The 20,169-nt window shown below is 27.9% G+C and overlaps 2 protein-coding genes across 3 annotated transcripts; one reads left to right on the top strand and one right to left on the bottom strand.

Moving 5' to 3' along the window:
- The first annotated feature begins 11,421 nt into the window (after positions 1-11,421).
- Positions 11,422-12,335, top strand: LOC136087784 (uncharacterized). Its single transcript, XM_065811268.1, has 3 exons — positions 11,422-11,499; positions 11,530-11,686; positions 11,819-12,335. The coding sequence occupies exons 1-3, from the start codon at positions 11,437-11,439 to the stop codon at positions 12,115-12,117; spliced, it is 519 nt and encodes a 172-aa protein (XP_065667340.1). The 5' UTR covers positions 11,422-11,436; the 3' UTR covers positions 12,118-12,335.
- A 4,113-nt stretch (positions 12,336-16,448) lies between these two features.
- On the bottom strand, positions 16,449-19,205 carry LOC136088764 (uncharacterized). Of its 2 annotated transcripts, XM_065813407.1 has the most exons (4): positions 18,579-19,199; positions 18,344-18,468; positions 17,908-18,157; positions 16,449-17,825 (listed from the first exon to the last, which is right to left on the bottom strand). In XM_065813407.1, exons 3-4 carry the CDS (start codon positions 17,960-17,962, stop codon positions 16,678-16,680), a joined length of 1,203 nt encoding a protein of 400 aa, XP_065669479.1. In that variant the 5' UTR covers positions 17,963-18,157; positions 18,344-18,468; positions 18,579-19,199; the 3' UTR covers positions 16,449-16,677. The 2 variants fall into 2 exon arrangements, with proteins under 2 accessions (XP_065669479.1, XP_065669478.1); XM_065813406.1 differs by having other exon boundaries at positions 18,344-19,205.
- Positions 19,206-20,169: the final 964 nt, after the last annotated feature.

Raw genomic sequence — 20,169 nt, 5'->3', positions numbered from 1 at the left:
TTTACCTTTTGATTACAGTAAAAACTTTTTAAAGTAGATTTTTAAATGACAAAAACTTAGTTATACTTTGTGCATTCAGTAAATGTTTAAGAAATGCTTGTTTTTTTTGCAATACTATTCTCGATGTTAAGTTTACACAATTTCATTGCACCTGCCAAATTTCATTGATTTATTTCATGCAGCACATACTCTATTTTGTGCATCACTTTTGGTACTTAAATTTTTATTTTCCGCTTTTATTTTGAGACATGGGGAGGGGGAGGGGCGGATGAAGAGGAACTTCAATCTGCTTTTAAAATTATAATAATTAGTTCATATTTAACTAAAAAGAAAAATGAATAAAAACAAAAAAATAAAAATTTTTGTGTTAATCGAACTTTTTTATGTATTTAGAATATATCATATATTAGTAATATACTAATATTTGTCTAAAAATATATAGACATATATAATATATTTATAGTATATTAAATTTAATATACTATTTAAAGTATATTATATTTATAATATATTATATATTTAATATATACTATAACATATACTATATTATAGTATATATTAAATATATACTATAATATAATATATACTTAATACATACTATATCAATAATAAGTATGAATGATATGATTCCGATACAGCAATGACAGTCTTGCACAATAGCAGAGTAGAAAAACTTAAAAAAAAACACAGAAAGGCTATTACTATTTTTTACTGGACTAGAAAAGATAATGATTCTGAAGCTGTTGATTATTATATGAAAAAGTTCCAGCTAGTTGCTGACATTGTATCCTGTGAGCTGATGTTTTCCTAATGTGAATATTTAAATGTAATTAAAATAATAAACTTTAATATAAAAACATCTTTTACCAAAACTCAAAATACATCACATAATGCTTAGTTTAGTTATAGATGGTTCCCCCTCTGACGTGAAAAATAGTAAAACCATGTAGTAAGATAATAAAATGCATGTCCAATTATCAAAAAATAATTGGCAACATTCACGTCATGTCTATTGTTAACAATGAATAATAAAAAGTTTCATTAAAGGAATTTAATATCTTAATCATTAACTAAAAGCCAAGATGTAAACTAATTAAAATAATATTATAAAACATTTTTTGTTTTTAAATTTTTTTTCAGGTCAGAGGGGGAACCATCTATAACTAAAACTTAGCATTATGTGATGTATTTTGAATTTTGGTAAAATATGTTTCTGTATTAAAGTTTATTATTTTAATTACATTTAAATATTTTTTCGAATCTCATTAAAAAAATTTTTTTTTTAGGTTGTAAAAGAGGAGGGTGGGGGGGGGTGATGACACGCCCCTTTTCCCATCTATACCACTTGAAACAAAGGGTGCGCTGCTAGTGATGTTGTAAAGTAGTAAAATATAATTTTTGATTTGATACTAGATTTCTTTTTAATTATAAAGATAAATATTTATAAAAAAAAAAGAGTCATTTTTGATATTAGGGTGTTTGAAACCATCACCCTTACATCCACCCAAAGACAATGAAACTTCTACATTTGACTGTGGTCTGATAGCTAATTACAAAACATCTTGTATATAAAAATTTACATTTTCATTAAAAAAACACTTTTATATATATAATATAGTTAGTCTTTATTGCCGGTATGAACGGTGGTTTTGTGCCCCCTCTTGCCCCCGGATGGTCCTGTAATCTAGAGACCTTTATAAATTTGTAGATAACTCTTGTATCTATCTTTTGATACCAAGATATAAACTTTTGGATAAGAATTGATTAAGTTATAATAGTTTTAGTTTATAAAAACTTTATTTTGACCACAGTTTCTTCAACAAATCCTAATATCAAAAAATCAGTACTTAAAACATCATAACATTTTGTAGGGTGGTTCGATTTTAAAAATTTTTTCACTTTTGGAATATTGAGATGAAGCTCTTTTTAATGATATATAACAACCCAGAATTTGATGAATTTAAAAATTTCATGTAACAAATATTATTTGTTACACAGTATATTTAACATGTATATACTGTGTAACAAATATTATTTGTTACACAGTATATTTAACATGTTTAAATTATTTAACTGTGCAACATGTTGTTATACAGTTATGTTAAAATTTATATATCTAAATATATAATTTTTCAATTTGTTTGTATACTTATCTTATTAGGTATTGGATCACACTTTTTCCAAAAATTATGTAATGGTCCAAGACACCAAGAAATTTAAATGTAGTTGTCAAATAAAAATTAAAAAAATTTATCAGTTCCCAGGTTTTAGTGTAAGATTTTATTTCATTTTTTTATGTGTTTTATTTTCATTTAAGTTTATAATACTATTATGTAGTAAGGTGTCCCTTAAAAAAAACTTTTGAAAAGAGTATCACCCCCTAAATGTATTCTATATTTAGTTATTTTTTTTCAAATTTTATTTAAAAGTTAATAGTTTACAGTAGTTTAAAAAATAAACTTATTAATATCAATACACACAATGTGACATTTAGGTTTGTGTGTGTTGTCTATACAGACAAACACAAACATAAATATCGTACAAAAAATAAACAGGTTTAATTTTAACTGTAAAAATGACCAACAAAAAATCATAAGTATTAAAAGGAATATATTTAAATTTATTTATTATATTATATTATAGGCCTTGTCATATAATAATATTTAAAAAAAACTAAAATTTGCAAATGTTAGAAAAATTGGTTTCCCCATTTCAATATAAGATTTTTTTTATGTCAACACTTGTGTTCTTTTTAAAGACATGGTGTTATTATCAAGATAATTCCATAGTGAGGTGGCTCTAAAAAAAATATTATTGATATTCTTATGGTTAGAGCCTTATGGTGGTAGCATCAATTTATTGCAACATCAAAGTGGTAATGGTAAATTTTTTTATAAATATAACTTTATAAATTCAGAGTTTAAACCATTAAGGGACTTAAAAAACAAAATCATTTTAATATTTCATCCAAAAACATTTTTTTATCATTATTCCACTAATACATGATATAATATATCATGTCTCAAAAAAAATTTTTTTAGGAAACAACATTTTTTAGACATGTGCTCTCACCCCTAGAATATGTTCTTAAAACTACTTATTTAATACTTTAAAATAAACTTTGCTTTAGATTACCGAGTATACTAAATGTATTAAAGATGCTATGGCAAGAAACAAAACTGTTGGAAAAAGAATGTTTTTAGTTTTCTTTCCTTCAGAAAATTCTCATACTGGTCACTTTACTGGAGATGTAAGATTTGTCTTGATTGTTAATTTAATACTGTAAAGCGTCTTTTTAGTCGAAACTGTACCACATCCTGCTAAGTTTTTTTACATTCAGTTGTTTTATATTAATAGCAGTAAGCTATCTGTAGTAAATGTCATTTGTAAATATAAATTACATTGTAAATATAAAATAAATTCTATTGTAAATAAACAAAATAATTAAATTGTAAATATAAAATAAATTCTAGATTCAATTTGATTTAACATGTAGTAATTTATTTCACTATATTATCTAAAATTTATAATAAAGTAAAACTTTTTAAAGTTTAGTATAAACTTATTTTTATTTCAGTTTATATAATTAACTATTTATAACGTACCAAAAATTTGAGGAAACAGGTCAAAAATATCAACACTTATGATCTATCTAATTATAATAGCTATCAGTTTTGATTCCTGCGTCGTTATGTAAAATGGTTACTTTGACTCCAGTCTAAAATATGATAGGGCTTCAAGGGCTTTAAATCCCATAACTTTTTTCTTATTGTAGTCCATAAGCCTATCCGCATTTTTTGATTGCCTGATAACAACAGCCCAGACACAACTAGTTATTCTAAGTTAGTATCGTTTTAGGTTTCCCTTCCTTTTTTATTACATACAATATTATATTGCTAGTAAATAGTAACTGAGCTGGACTGGGTGCTTAAAATGTGGTTAATATCAATGTTGCAACAATCCAAGGTTTTTGTATAAGATAAATATTTAATAAATTATATAAGATAAATAATGTAAAAAGTAATAAAGAATATTTGGCATGATTGATTTGTGTCTCACGCTCTATTATTATGTCTTGTTTATAGAATAATTGTTACCAATTATTGACGCTGTTTATATAGAGTTAATTGTTTAAGTTTTGTATATATAGATAATTATTGACAAGAGTCACAAGTTGTATTTTCAAGTGCCTTTGTCAAAATAATATATATAGTGAACAATAGTTGTAACAGTAGAAAGTTTTTAGAATGCCATGAAAATAATATTAGTTCAAAACAAAATGTCTTTTAACTTCGACGATTAACAAAATACATAACTATGCTAATCGTGAGACGTTTCATTTTACTGTTTATTATTCATTTTACAGTTTTATGTAAATATAAATTATATATTTTAGTAGTAACATAAAATTGCTACTACTAAATATTTTTCTCTTTTTATTACTTTTTGTAAACGCAAAAATAATTGATAATAATTAACTTCATAACATACATTTTATAGAATTTTCTTATCATTTTTTAATTCAATTTTTTATCTAATTTTTGGAATTTTATGCCATTTGTTCAGGCCGCAGGTATATCCCAGCCAATTGATAAAAGATTAAAAAAAGAAAAAAAGAATTTGCATCTTCTGGATTCATTAAAAGTGTAGATGAAATGCGGAGAAAATTAGAGATCATTGTTACTAAAGAAATATTCCAAAATAGTTTGTGTCTAAGCAGATCAAATAAAAGGTTCTTACCATCTAATAAAATTATTCGTAATTATATGCTAGATGCAATACAAAAGAATCGGCATTCCAATATTGACCAAGAGTGTCTTATTAAAAAAATGGAGCAATGGAAGTTCAAAATTCTGGCCAAAGATTTTTATCTTCAACCAAAAGGAATAACAATCAAACGTATGTCGTTAATATTATATCAATATAAGTTCACATGTAAACATCTTTATTTTTTCTTTAGAAAATGTAATTGAATATTGGTATACAAGTATATGTGTGTGTCTATATATATATATATATATATATATATATATATATATATATATATATATATATATATATATATATATATATATATATATATATATATATATATATATATATATATATATATATATAATATATATATATATATATATATATATATATATATATTTAAACAACTTTAAAAAGTATTCTACACAATAGAGTGCTCAATGTTCTTAAAAGAACAGAGCAATTATATATTAGTAGAAAATCACTTAACAAAAAATTTTTCTATTTAACACTGTTTCATCAACAAAGATTCATCAGAAATGGATGATCAAATTAATAAAACTTCAATTTATACCAAAAATTAAATTATAGGAAGTTGCAAATGTCCTAACAACTGTAAATTTTCACACATTTGTGGAATTTGCTGACACTATTATAAAAAGAATTCTTTAGAAATGATTACTTATGCTATTTTTTTAAATGTTTTTTTAAAAAGGGTAGTTAATGTAAATATTATTTGAACTCATTTATTTTTATAGTTTTTTAGGAGAAACTTATTTTCATGCCTACATTTAGAAATTATATTATAAAAATAAATGAGTTCAAATAATATATACATTAACTACCCTTTTTAAAAAAACATTTAAAAAAATAGCATAAGTAATCATTTCTAAAGAATTCTTTTTGTAATAGTGTCAGCGAATTCCACAAATGTGTGAAAATTTACAGTTGTAAAGACATTTGCAACTTCCTGTAATTTAATTTTTGGTATAAATTGAAGTTTTATTAATTTGATCGTCCATTTCTGATGAATCTTTGTTGATGAAACACAGTGTTAAATGGAAAAAAATTTTGTTAAGTGATTTTTTACTAATATATATATATATATATAGAACCCTTAGATGTTGTCCGAAAGTTTTTTCGATATTTTGTTGACAAAAAGTAAAAATTAAAATGCAAGACCGGAATTTTTTTTTTTTAATAATGATAGACTGCCTGCCCCAACCAAACCCTCAGTCGATGTAGCAGCACTCCCTTGCGGGTCAGGCTATTTGTCAGTCGATGTAGCAGCACTCCCTTGCGAGTCAGGCTATTTGTCAGTCGATGTAGCAGCACTCCCTTGCGAGTCAGGCTATTTGTCAGTCGATGTAGCAGCACTCCCTTGCGAGTCAGGCTATAAGATAGTCGATGTAGCAACACTCCGCGCATGATTTACAGTAAAAAAAATAAAAAAAAAAACATTTTATTAAAAAAAATAAAAATAAAAACATTTTATTAAAAAAAATAAAAATAAAAACATTGTTTATATTGTTAAAAACATTCAAAATGTTATAAAAACATTCAGAATGTTTTTAAAAACATTCTGGTCAATTAAATTTGCGTTTTTGTGGTTTTTTTAAAAAACGATTAATTTGTAATTAAATTAATGGTTTTTACTTTCGTCCAACACGGAAATGTTGGACGAAAGTCAAAAGTAATTAAAAGTGACGTATGTGTTGGCGTAAGAATCACTTTTTTCCTTCCGCTCTTCCTAAAGCCAACAAACTATAGAACTATATATATATATATATATATATATATATATATATATATATATATATATATATATATATATATATATATATATATATATATATATATATATATATATATCATGATTTCTTGCTGAAAAACTATAATGTTGCTATTGCTTATTTTAGTGTGATAATGGGGAAAAAGCCAGATATTAATGATTTTGTCAAGGGGGCAAATTGTAACATTGAATGCTGAGCGTTATTCTCAGCGTGATATTGCAAAGAAACTGAAGATTTCTAGAGGTGCCATTGAGAATGTTTTAAAATCTGGAGGTGTTTCACGACGTTCCAACTGCAAGGGAGTACGAAAAACAAATCATTGTGATGATCGTTATTTGAAGAGCATTGTTGTGTCTAGTCCGCATACTTCTTCTGCACGCGTTGCAAGCCTGGCTAGTGACAGGGGTATTCAAGTGAGTGCTAGGACTGTTAGGAGACGTCTGTCAAATGACTTTGGTCTTGTAGCTCGCAGACCAGCGAAGAAACCTCTAATCACGAAACAACAACTCCTCCAGCAATTGAAGTTTTGCCGTGCGATGAAAGACAAATCAAGGGAGTGATGGGAGAGAGTCATGTTCTCAGATGAAAGTACCTTTCAGCAGCTACGAGGCCCTGGTTACAATTATGTCAGACGTCCTGCCTCTCAGCGATTCAATCCCAAATACACCATCAAAACTGTCAAACATTCACCAAGCGTCATAATCTGGGGTGGCATCACAGCAAGTGGTCGGTGTGGACTTCACATCTTCGATAAAGGGGGAAAGGTCAATGCCAAAAAGTACTTGGAGGTTCTTGAAAGTAAGCTTCAAATCCACATGAACATCTCAGGAGCAACAATTATGCAACAAGACTCAGCCCCTTGTCACACCGCAAAGATTGTCCAAAAGTGGTTTTCAGACAACAACATTGAACTTCTTTCCATCAAGATTGGCCATCAAATTCACCTGATCTAAATGTGATTGAAAATTGTTGGCAAATTATGAAAAGGAAAATTGCTGCACATCGTCCTACATCAGAAATAACACCGGAATACTGTAGAACACTTGTTCATAGCATGCCTGATCGCATTAATGCTGTGCTTAAAAATAAAGGATATCCTGTGAATTACTGACTTTTATTCATCGTTTGAGCTAGAACTTTATTCAGTGTATTGTAAGGTTAAAATTGCATTTGATAATATGCCTGCTAGACCTTGTTGCTCGAGTAAACTGTGTATTTTCCATAAATTTTGCTGCTGGCTTTATTTCAATGGCCACTAGTGTATATATATTTATATATATGCATATATTGCATATATGTGTATATATGAATTTAAAAGAAAATAACTTTTGAATATATTAAGAGTGCTCGATAGTTACGCTAGAGCTCCACTCTCTCCAGGTTTTTTTACTTTTGTCCTTCTTTCCTTATAACTTATAACTCTCAACATAGTAATACTCAATCATCTGCATCATTTTTTTGACTTGACAGTTCACCTCAGATTTGTGGATAAGACTAGCCTTCTTTTCTTGTCTTTTAGAGTCACACCCTACTTCCACCTGGTCTTTTCTGTCCTTTCCAAGCTCTGAACATTATCAACGTTTATTGGTAGTGTTTCACTGTTATACATTATAACACTCTGAACAGATGAGGTGTAAAACTTTCCTTTAATCTTCAATGATGGCCTAGGCACACCTTATCCAGGGTTCCCAGAGTCCTGGAATGTCCTGGAATTTGCCTTGTGTCCTGAAAAGTTCTGAAATTTTTTATTTTTTCACAAAAGTCTTGGAAAAGTCCTGGAATTTCTAACAATTTTTGGCAAATCTCCTGGAAAAGTTTGAAAATTGTCCTGAAAAGTCCTGGAATTTTGATTTTTTTTTTCCTGTGGGAACCTTGTTATCTGAACTTGGCCAATTGTACTAGATGTGTTGATAACAAAATTTATTAACACAACTTTCCTCCGCTGTTTATTTTAATCTCTTTTTTTGTTTATATATATATATATATATATATATATATATATATATATATATATATATGTATATATATATATATATATATATATATATATATATATATATATATATATATATATATATATATATATATATATATATATATATATATATATATATATATATATATACAATGGAAAATGTATGTCAAACAAAATCTCAACTTTAAAAAAAATTTTTCTATATATTTCTTTAAAGGTTTGTAAGAAATTAGTACAAAATATATTTAACACTAGAGGCCTTTCAATGTTTCATCAGTAGTGTTAGTTTAAGTGCTGTTATGTACAAATTTATTTATTTTTTGTTACAAAAGTATTTTTTAATCAATTAATGTATTGTTGCTATTAGTTACCATTGTCTAATATTTTTTAAAACATGAAGTGTTAGTTAAAAGTATCATGCTTTTGTTTATGCAAATGACTTTCATAAGATAATAAATTTTAATCACTTTTAAGTTCCAGAAATACAAAAAGCTGGAAAAATGGTTCCATTATTTTATAAATAATAAATGACATTCTTGCTGCTACAAGTAATGTGACTTTTAATGTTCCAAATAGTACTGTTGGATGTTACGAAATTATTTACCTCTTGTAGGTAAAATAAACAAATTTTGCAACGACTATCATTACATTTGAAAATTCCTATCTTTTTGTTATTAGATGTTGTGGAATTAAATTTAGCGGAAGTAAGTTGTCTCAGTAAATTTGGTGGTTGTTTGTAAGCTATTACAGGATTTATGTTAGAAAATATTTTTTGTATTCTTTCACTGGTGGATAAACTGAGTAGAAGTTTGGTTTTAGTTAATATAGGTTGGCAATTTAGGTTGCTGTAAAATGTAGTGACTAAAGGAACGATTTCATTAGGTTTCTTTTGTTGAGCTGGTCCTTGTAGTTTTGCATTATGAAATGCTTTTTCAATAACAATGTCAAAGAATTACATTCTTTCAGCCATAATTTAAGCTCTGCTAAACGCAGGTTTTCGGTGATATAATCAGATGTAAATACAATTATTCTTTTTGCAAGACTGTAAGGGATGTTCTTTTTGGTGTTGTAAGGATGATGACTGTTAAAATAAGATAATCGTGTGTGTTTGTTTCTTTATAAAATATGTCAGTTTTGATATATTTGTTATTTTGAAGAATAACAGAAATGTCTAAAAAATTAATTATATTATAAATATTTTCTTTTTCAACTAATTCAATGCCATTGTCAATTGTGAAGGTAATTGAATTGTTTAACTCGGCGAGTGACAATTTAAATTTGTTTATATCTAAGTGTTTAGGCCATATGTTAAAACCATCATCAACATATATAAAGTAGAACTGTTCAATAGTATGAACCTCGTCATTCGAAAAAAATCTTGGTAGAATTTTTGGAAAAAGTATTGTTTCTTCTAAGAAACCTATCGAAAGACATGCATAGTCTGGTGCAAAGTCTGTACCCATGACTGTACCTGTGATTTGGTGAAACAATTGATTATCAAAGAGGAAATTATTGTTTTTTAAAATAAATGATGCTGATTCTATAATGAAATTGGTAGTAATTCGTTCAGGTGTTAGATTTTTATGTTTTTCAACCCAAAATTTTAATGCTTCTAAACCAAGGTTGTGGGGAATTGTAGTGTAAAGGTTAACAATGTCACATGTTAGTATAATACTATCTAGCTCTACTTTTCTAGGAATTTCTTAAGAAGTCCCAATCATCTTTTATATAAGTTTTTTGCTTCCGTACAATAGGAGATAGAGTTACGTGCAGAAATTGGCTTAAATGTGACGTAGGTGAGTCAATTCCTGCAATAATAGGTCGACCCTTTAAATCAATTGGTGGTTGCATTTCAATAACTAGAGAATTAGACTCTTGAACTTTTTTGATTATTTCTTTACATTTGTGAATTTTGGGAACTACATAAAAATTGCTTGATTTCCATTCAAATTTTGTAATGTATTCTATCTCGTTTTGTGTTAAGCATTTATGTTTATCAACCATTTTTAAAAGATTTTTGAAAACTAGTTTATCAGAGTTTAAGTTTGTTTTTTCATACGTGATTGAAGATGATAGATGATCTTGATAAACAAGCTTATCGCTGTAATATGTAGAGTCCATCACAGTTAAACTGCTACCTTTATCAGCTATTTTAATAACAATGTCTTTCATTTCTCTCAGCTCTTTAAGAGCTGTTCTTTCTTGTGATGAAATATTATCAACTGATAGATTTTTAATGGGATCAACTTGTTCGATTTTCGAAATTGTTTCATTAAGTTCTGGAAGAGTTGATTTAACATTATAATTTGATTTCTTCTTTAAAATGCTAATATCATTATTATGGGTTTCATAAAATTTTTCTTTTAGTTTAAGCTTTCGAGTGAATTGTCTTATATCTGAATTAATGTGTAAAAAATTACCTTTAGTTGTTGGGCAGAATTTAGGACCTTTTATCAGAAGTGATATTTGGAAAGTGGTCAGGTGTTTGGTGGATAGGTTGATGACCTTAGGTTGTATTTTCTTGGGATTGTGCTTGTCCAGTTTTTTGAAGGTGCGCTATTTAACAATTGGTATAATAATAATTTATAATATTATTTGATGAAGAATTAAAGTTTGCCGAATTGATATTTTCTTTCTCTTTTTCTTTTTGATGGTTAAATTTAGAGCTTCTTGAATTGAAATATAGACGATCTTTATCGAAAGGTAATTTAGTAGAAACAATCTTTTTTTTCCATTTTTTATCAATTCGTTCTTTATCTTCATTTTTGCATTCTTCGTATCGCAATAACAATCTATCTTTTAAAGCTTCATTTGTTGCATGATTATTAATAAAGTTGGTAACTTCTACATCGACATTGTTAAGTGAAGTAAGAAAATTATCTTTACGTATTGTAAGTATTTCGCATTCTGAAAATGCAAAGATTATTGAAATTACTCTTTTGGATGCAACATATAAAACAACCAAATATTCTTTACCTCTTTTTGGTAAAGACGAATGTGGATTACCAAACTGTGGGTACCTTTGTTTGCGAAAGAGAGTCAACAATGAATATTTGGATGGCTCTTGAAAAGATAAAAGAGTGGAATCGAAATTGGAATCCTGCTTATGCTATGGTTGACTGTTGTGCTGAAGAGATTAATGCTATTGAATTTTTACATCCAGGTATTTTATGATTTTTCTGCAATCATGGGTTAAAGAAGGGGGAAACTCTGTGAAATTTTAACACATTAGGTGTAAACTCTGAGTATGTATTAAGTTAGTTATGATTTATGTTTTAAAGTTTGCACTACTTAGAGTGCCAAGTTCTCATATGTGACTTTCATTGGGAACAAGCATGGGAGCGTTGGTTTAGCAAAGTTAGCAATGGTGGCAGTGAAATTAAAATAGAAATGCTCAGCAAGTTAAGGTGGATTGCCAGAGCTCAATCATTTGAAGATTTAAATACAGTACTGGCAAATTTAAGAAACAGTGATCCATATAAAAATCCTATCCACAAAAATATGGTTAATTGGTTAGAAAAACAGTGGTTGCCGCAAATTAAGGTTTTAATTTTTAATGCGTTTATTAAATTTTACTATTTAGTTTTTTTATAAATTATATAAAAATCCTTGACTAAACATTTACTTCTATTTACCTGTATTAGAGATGGGCATATTTTTATTGTAAGGATAGATTAATGGTAAGTATTAATACTAACAATTGTGTCAAAAGGCAAAATGAAACCTTTAAACATTCCTACTTAAAAAAGCTTCAAAATTCATCATTGACTTCAATGCTAACAGTACTTATTGAAGAACATTTTCCAGATTTATACAATGTTACTTTTTCAATTTTTGTTATTAAAGTAGAATAAGTTAATTTTAATAAAAGATCTTCCTTTGAATTAGTTACCATTATTAAAAAGTTTTTTTTTAATTTTTTTATTGACAGCATTCAACTATTTACATTTGGCAATTATTTATATATTTTATTTCTATTAAATTAAAACTATTTTTTACAGATTGTTTGTAATTTTTTAACTTTGTAGTGAGTTCATTAAGTTATTGGTCAAAAATTACTCGAAAGTATTTTTATATCTAGATACTGTGAGATTAATACAAAATCTAGTGGACAATATTGCTAGTATAGCTCTTATCTTCCATCTTTTTGCATCATAGGCCAAGACACTTTGTAAAAAATTGCTTGGAAAAAATGTCTTTAGCACAACATATTGACTCATCTGGACTTTTAGTCAGAGAACCTTGCATGTTTACATGTCTTTTACAAACTGGTGAGTTTTATGATAATTCTTTTAGTGATTCTTTTACTATGCCTAATTGCACTTGCCAGGATTGGAAAACAACAGGATATCTTTGCAAGCATTTTTTTGCCATTTTTAATAAATACCCAGTGTGGAATTGGTACACTTTATCAAAATTATACATAACTCACCCTTTTTGAACTTAGATTCAGAAATTGCATTTTCCAAAAAACCTATTTCTCCTGCTCTAAATCAGCAAAAAACATGATTTTTTTTCAGGGCGACATGGGGTATGTGCAGAAAAATGCAGATCATTAAAAAATTTTACAATAGTTACAAATAAATAAAAAGAAAAGTAACCCTTAGAAACGGTAGAAGTGGAGACATGTGAAAATCTAGAAACAGAAAAAGATGAATTTAGTGTTGCATGGAATATGTTTAATAACAACAACTTGTTAAATTTGCCACTTGAAACAGCTATGGAAACAGTGCAGGAAGAACATCGTATTGATTGGTTTACCCTTGACAATAACCGATTCATTTTGCCACAAGCTGAAATTACTATTATTAAGAACAATGACATGCTAACAAATTTAAGTATTAATGCTGCCCAGTTTATTCTTCAAAATCAATTTCATGTTAAATCAGGTTTTCAAGATACAATCTTAGGGGGAAAATACTTGTTCAAAGAGGAGAAGGTTCATGCAAGTATTGCATACTGGTCAATATCATTGGATCACTGTATCAAACGTTAATTGTCCTGTGGACACCATTTGCTATTACAATAGTCTTTTCTTTATAAATATCATACATATGTTCTTTATAAATACCATATATATATATATATATATATATATATATATATATATATATATATATATATATATATATATATATATATATACACACACACACAAACACACATATTCTTTATAAATATTGTATAAATATTCTTTAAAAGGCAGAATCTTGCAAGTTATATACTCGGACAAATAAGCAAAAAGTGTAATAAAGTGGGCTAATAATAAATGGGGTTGTGGGAACTTTTTGATAACAATATAAAAGTAGGGATTTTAATTATTAAGGAAGAAAATTTTAAAAAAATCTTATGATCAACTTAAACACCATTTTTAATGCACAATTAAAAAAAAGTATAAAGATTTAGAGGAAAAACAAATTATCTTATACAATGCCAAATACACAACCCTCATTTATTAAGCTTTTTCTTTACAAACTATTTTCATATTATAATTATAATATGAAAATAGTTTGTAAAAAAAAAGCTTAATAAATGAGGGTTGTGTATTTGGCACCTCAAATTATGCAGTTTTAGTATAACATCAACCAAATAACAAAAAAATGATTTGTGAGTATTAAAGACATTTATGTAGAACCATTTGGTTATATTTGCAACCACTAAAGAAGTCATTCTAATAGTCTTGTTTATATTCTTCAAGCGGGGATCAAACTTGCAACCTTTGGATTGCAGGTCCAATGCACTAACCAGTACGTCAACCAATGAAAGCAATTCGATGCAAACCTGATGTTGAATGAATGCTCCACAGATATAAATGTTGGAATGTCGCTTCACTGATACATAAGTCATATTTGTGAGAGTATTCAAACCTGACTTTGAGACACACAGTTTAAAGTGTGAATTTTTTTAAGATTTCAATAGAGACCAATTTACATACCATTTTTATATTTAAGGAAGTCCTAACAAAACCACATGTTTTATTTCAGAACACTGTCAAAGGGAACAGCATTAATGAGGCAGACCTTTGTTTGCAACATTAAAGTACACGTAAAAGGTATATCATTTACACTTAATAACCTTCCATTAAAGTAAAGGTGATACTATATGTTATATGTCATTGTACAGAGTTAGTGTTTCAGTGACTAATTTTGGATTTATATTTTAGATATTAAGTTTATAGCTGATGGTGTTTAAAAAGCATATATGTAAGTAAAAGTGTTATACCACAATTTAATTGCAGCAATTATGATTTTTAATTTGAGAGTGTTCAAAGTTTTCTTTTTTTGTATATAAGTTCCATAATAACTCCATGATAATAATTTTAATAATGTTATTTTATATTTTTGTTTTTTAAATTCTTAATCAACTCTGAAACGAGCATCCAATGTCAAAAATGGCTTTTATTACTAAAAGAAAAGTTAACTAATTCAAAATACGAGAAGGCATCTAGAAATTACATACGAAAAAATGCTGAAAAGTCAACTCAAGAAGGATAAATTTTATGACCGTGTTTTTATGCATGCTTTGCATCTGTTATTGATAAATATTATTTTGAAATATATTCTTATCTTGTAACTCATTTTAACTTACCGTTAAGAATTATGAAAATCTTAAAAAATTTTAAGCTTTATTTCGATCTGAGTAACCAACTTTTGTGTAATTTTTTCAAGTTTTGTCTTTATAGACCACATCTATATACATATATACTATATACATATACATACATATATACATATACATCACATATAGTTTAAAGGATATAGTCTCTTAATTTCCTTATTTTATACTTTTTTTAGGTCTCCTTTATAAAGCTAAATAGTAAGCAATAATTAGGAAACAAAATATATTTATAAATTGATCATGTAAAGAAAATTAAAAAACAAGGCGAAACAGTATAAATTTTCACTTCCAAAACTAAAGCAAAACTTTAAAAAATTAACTAATCTGTCTATCTAATAACAATAGATATGATACTTTAAATTAAAGTTTACATAAATAATTAGTAGCATATACTATTTTTTTTTTACAATGACGCGGAATTAATAGCGTCTTCAAATAGCTTCTGACAGTTTCTGATAAGACTTAGCTAGTCATTTCATTAAATTGATTTGGTTGGTGTTTTACCAGGTTTTAGAAAGTTTGAATGTATGTTCACGCTCAATACCCTGCTGGACTTACTATCTTTAGATAAACTCTCGGAACAATTTTTTTTTTGAATAATTTTCAATATTTGATTAATTTAACTTCTAATTAAATTTAACTTCTAAAAAATATAACTTCTAATAAATTTAACTTCTAAAAAAATTAAATTATCAACTAAAAATTTAAATAGTACAATATTTTTTAAGGACAAAATGGCACCTGTAGCCGATGCCAAAAACACATATATATTGAAATACCCCGGCCAACGTATCTAACAATCTACACAGTTTTAACAAAATCTTTTTGGCATACAGGTAGAGTTCCCTTAAAAACACATACCCCCTTAAACACTACATGTATAAACTTTCAGCTCTGGGTTCTACTAATTTCAATGAAATTATTAAACAATGATTGAATCAGTATCTATAAACATCCTAGATTACAAACTAATTAAAAATTTACCTCTTTTACTATTTTAAAATCCTAAAAAAGTGAATACATTGTGAATATTTTATTTTTAAAATGGTTGAATTTATGCATAATGACCCCTTACTGTATAAAATTTTAATTTTAAGCTTGCAATTCTCTTATTTCTATAATGTTAGATTTGTTCTAATCCACCATTATAATATAAACTAATTTACAAACACTTGAAAATATTTATTTTGCATTTTATTTGCAGTGCTATGTGTGTAGTTTTTAAGAGGTCACCAGCTGTAAAATAGGAAATCTAGCTTTTAATACAATAACAATGTATATTTTGAATAAACGGAAGTAAGAAAAAAAAATAAGAAATGTATTTAATACAATAATAGTAAACTATTTGAATAACATAAAATGACCATAAAAAATCATATATATATACTTCTTAACACAATAACAATGTATATTTGGAATAGCATAAAATAGTTCTGAAAAAGAGACATGTAATAAACAAACATTTTATCTAAAAAACATAAATGAGTCATTAAAATTTGAAATGTTTGACTCAGAACAAAAATATTGTGTTTTTATTTACGATTTGGATGATGATGATGCAGATGCAGGAAGAATCATTGCCGGTTTCTTGTTATCAATGCGACAAGCCATTTTACTACATACAGATTTAAGAATAGAATGACATTGCGAACACTCCTTTAAAGATTTTGCAAGACATTCTTTTACACAAGAGCATTGCAGTTTGCAACGATAAAACAGTTCTTTTTCTTGGAGCTTATGTTTCTCTTTCTCCTCTGAATCACAAATTTTCTTCTGTTTTTCTCCTTCAAGAGAAGCCACTTTTGAAAGCACATCTTGAGCCTCCATAGATCTGTGCACATTAGTGACCCTTGTTGCTTTTGTTTGATTAACCTCCTTGGGTTTAACCCGGTTTACAGAAAGTAAACCAGGCACTTCTGCTAAATTAAGGCTTTTTTCATATGATTCCTCAATAAATGATTGGGACATTTCATACATTGATTTCCAATATTCGGCTGAACCATACCGTCCTTTCGTTTGCGCTACTTTTGACTGAGATCTTGAAGTTGTTGCTAAGGGTCCATCTTTTGATGTCACACTTCTTGTTTTCTTAGGAGTAGCAGATATTAGAGAAACATCATCAGTTTTATCAATAAGGAGAGCTGCTTGTTCAAACTTATCCTGTTGCATATCATCAACATTAAGACCATTCTTACTTATACCAACTCTCTTAGCAGCTGATACGATATTGGCAGCAGATGCCCAATTGTTCCACATTGTTCCTAGGATATTTATGAATCTTTCTCGGTTTATTGTCTGGAAAGAGGAATAGAGTTCATCTCGCGTGTTATTATAATAGCGATTGAGCTGTTGATTAGGTGCTTGGTCAAGTAGCTGTGTAACTCCAGTAGTATCAGGCGGAGACACAAATAAATTAATTTGCTTTTCACGCAAAAAATTAAGAACTTTAAAGTCAAAACGTGATAAATGACCATCTGATAGAAGCACAACTGGGCGCTCTATACCTTGCTCGGTGAGATGTTTATCAAGCTTGTTATACGCAGCCAATAATGAACAGTTGTCTTGCGAACCACTTTCTGTCGTTGAGATAATCAAATTTTTGATGTTACTGACAGCTTTTTGTGGTGTCATCTGGCTCGTTATGCCTTTGCCAGCAAATATTACCTGACACAATGAAACCACTCCTAAAAATATAAATATTATATTTCACTTTTTAAAAATATAATACTATAAAAGCAACAATTTTAGTTGTTAAAATTGACTCACCTGATATTGAAACAAATGGGTTTATAGTTATGCTCTCTCTGTTTTCGCGAATCATTTTTTTACATGTCTCTCCTTTGCCAGCATAAACTAACTCAGCAGTTGTACCATCTACACCGTAGTTGATAAACTGTGGTGTTTCATCATGATTGAAAACTCTTTCTGTTGCAATATCACCGACCCATACACCTTTTTTTTATTTTTTTATAGTTCTTCATTATTCTACAAGCAATCAGTTCGTCAGCCAAGGCATCTAGGTTAAAAAAAGTTATAAAATTAATAATAAAATCAAGTTACAAAAGTTATCAACGTACAAAACATATAAACTTATTCAAGTATAAAAACCAAGTTGTAGAATGAAAACACTTAAGAATGAAATTAACAATAAATCTTTTTATATTCAGATAAATTAAAAAAAATGTGATACCAAAATTTTTACCTAGATGAGCTGTAGCCATCTACCTAGTACAATTTAGGGCTCTGTTCATTTTAACTCGGCCTTGCCTCTTAATGACAATATCATCATGTTCAGCATGCCATTTTCTCCAAAATGATTTCCCAAGTCTAAATAATTGGAAAAAAATGCTCAGTATTTTACATCTATTTAATATCTACTGTACCCTTCTACCTGTTGGGATGTAGAGAAAATCAATGTAAAGGATTAACTTCCTTACTTTCTATTTTGTAGTGTCATTTTTCCACTTGGTGATAGTTTTAAAAACTTTCTTCCACCTTTTCCATTTTTGTTCAAATGATCTCTGATTTTCAGCACATCCAAAATAATTTCAGAAACTTCTTTCTTAGAGAGTCCCTGGTGGGCTCTGTTTTTGTTTCTGATGAAACAAACTATTTCCTTCTCATCATCTGGATGTAACACTCTCAAATGTTCCTTTTTTACATTCTTGACTTTTCCATCTAACCTTCTGTCTATTGTACCACGATCTTTAATTAAAGGAAACTTACCTGTTTTTAATGCTGCCTGTCCTCGTTTTTTATTTTCTGTGCACCAATCTACTGCCTCTGATATTTGATTTTCTTTAGCTCTTATGTCCTTTCTGTAAACTGTTGCTTCAGCTCGAGTTTCTGGCTTTGTTTTTGTTCTACTTCTTTTTCTACCAGCAGAAATCTTAAAGTTAAACTGCGGTTTTCCCATACTATTATTTAATTTAAACACTAAAAATAAAGAAGATACATACTTAATTAATGATTACGAGCACAAAATAAACAGAAAGGTACCAGTTATAGCCATTTAAACATTTCATGGTTAAAGAAGATCAGTATAAACATTTTCTCCGTTCCCGGCTATTCTAAGTGAGCCCGTGAAGAAATATTTTACCTAATGCAATGTAGTATTTAAGGGGGAAATCATGTAGTTTTTAAGGGACTTTACTAGCTCAAATGCTATTTTTTGTTGGACTAAGTTAGTCAGCCTCCTTGTATATCATACTACACGGATTTATGACATAATAAAAAAAAAGTTACAATTTTCAGAAATTTTTCATCCATATAAATACAATTATGTTCCTTGTAGTTTTTAAGGGGAATCTGTGAAAAAATTAGAAAATTCACAGTGCTAATTCTCACCAAATATGGCAAACCAAGGATAATGACTTCCAGGGAAGAAAAACCCTATATTAGGTATTTTCAAATTGAAAATAAAATTTTCAAATAGTTGACCTGTAACAATTGTACCCCATTTTAAAAATTTGCGTAGTTTTTAAGGGAACTCTACCTGTACTTAATTTTGAAGGGTTGTTCTGTGACTGAGCAAAACAGATTTTTCATATGATTTTTTATTAGGCCAAAAAGTAAGACTAAATTTTGTGACTTCCTTGACGTATTTCAGAACTGGAGTAGATTAAATCTAGATAAATAGATAAATTAAGGCAATAAAATGCTATCATACTAATTATTTCATCTTTATACCACGTTTAGTTTTTTACATAATATGTAATATAAAGGATTTAAAAGACTTTTTCTTAGAAAAGGGATTCTATAAAACCCTTTATCTTTATAAAAGTTTATTAAAACTAAAATAATAAACACTCTTTTGTACATGATTTTTTCAAGTATTTTTAAAATATAGATAAAACAGAGATAGGGCGGTAATTACTAATGTCAGTTTTGTCACCATCTTTGAATATAGGAGTAACTTTAGCAATTTTCAATTGATCAGGAAAAACCTCTTGATCAATTGATGATTTAAAAACTTTAGCTTGTTTGGGACCAATTTCAACAAAAAACTGATTAAATTCAGGAGCTATA

This window comes from Hydra vulgaris, chromosome 12, assembly GCF_038396675.1.
Source record: "Hydra vulgaris chromosome 12, alternate assembly HydraT2T_AEP".
In the NCBI taxonomy this organism is placed as follows: domain Eukaryota; kingdom Metazoa; phylum Cnidaria; class Hydrozoa; order Anthoathecata; family Hydridae; genus Hydra; species Hydra vulgaris.
Note: the sequence above shows the minus strand (reverse complement) of the source record. Positions and strands in the feature narration are given on the sequence as shown.

Coding starts and splice junctions, on each gene's coding strand:
- LOC136087784 (XM_065811268.1), top strand. CDS start 11,437: ATGCAAAGATTATTGAAATTACTCTTTTGGATGCAACATATAAAACAA. Junction 11,500..11,529: donor AACAACCAAATATTCTTTAC/CTCTTTTTGGTA, acceptor AATGTGGATTAC/CAAACTGTGGGTACCTTTGT. Junction 11,687..11,818: donor TATTGAATTTTTACATCCAG/GTATTTTATGAT, acceptor TGCACTACTTAG/AGTGCCAAGTTCTCATATGT.
- LOC136088764 (XM_065813406.1), bottom strand. CDS start 17,962: ATGATTCGCGAAAACAGAGAGAGCATAACTATAAACCCATTTGTTTCA. Junction 17,826..17,907: donor CCCATTTGTTTCAATATCAG/GTGAGTCAATTT, acceptor TTATATTTTTAG/GAGTGGTTTCATTGTGTCAG.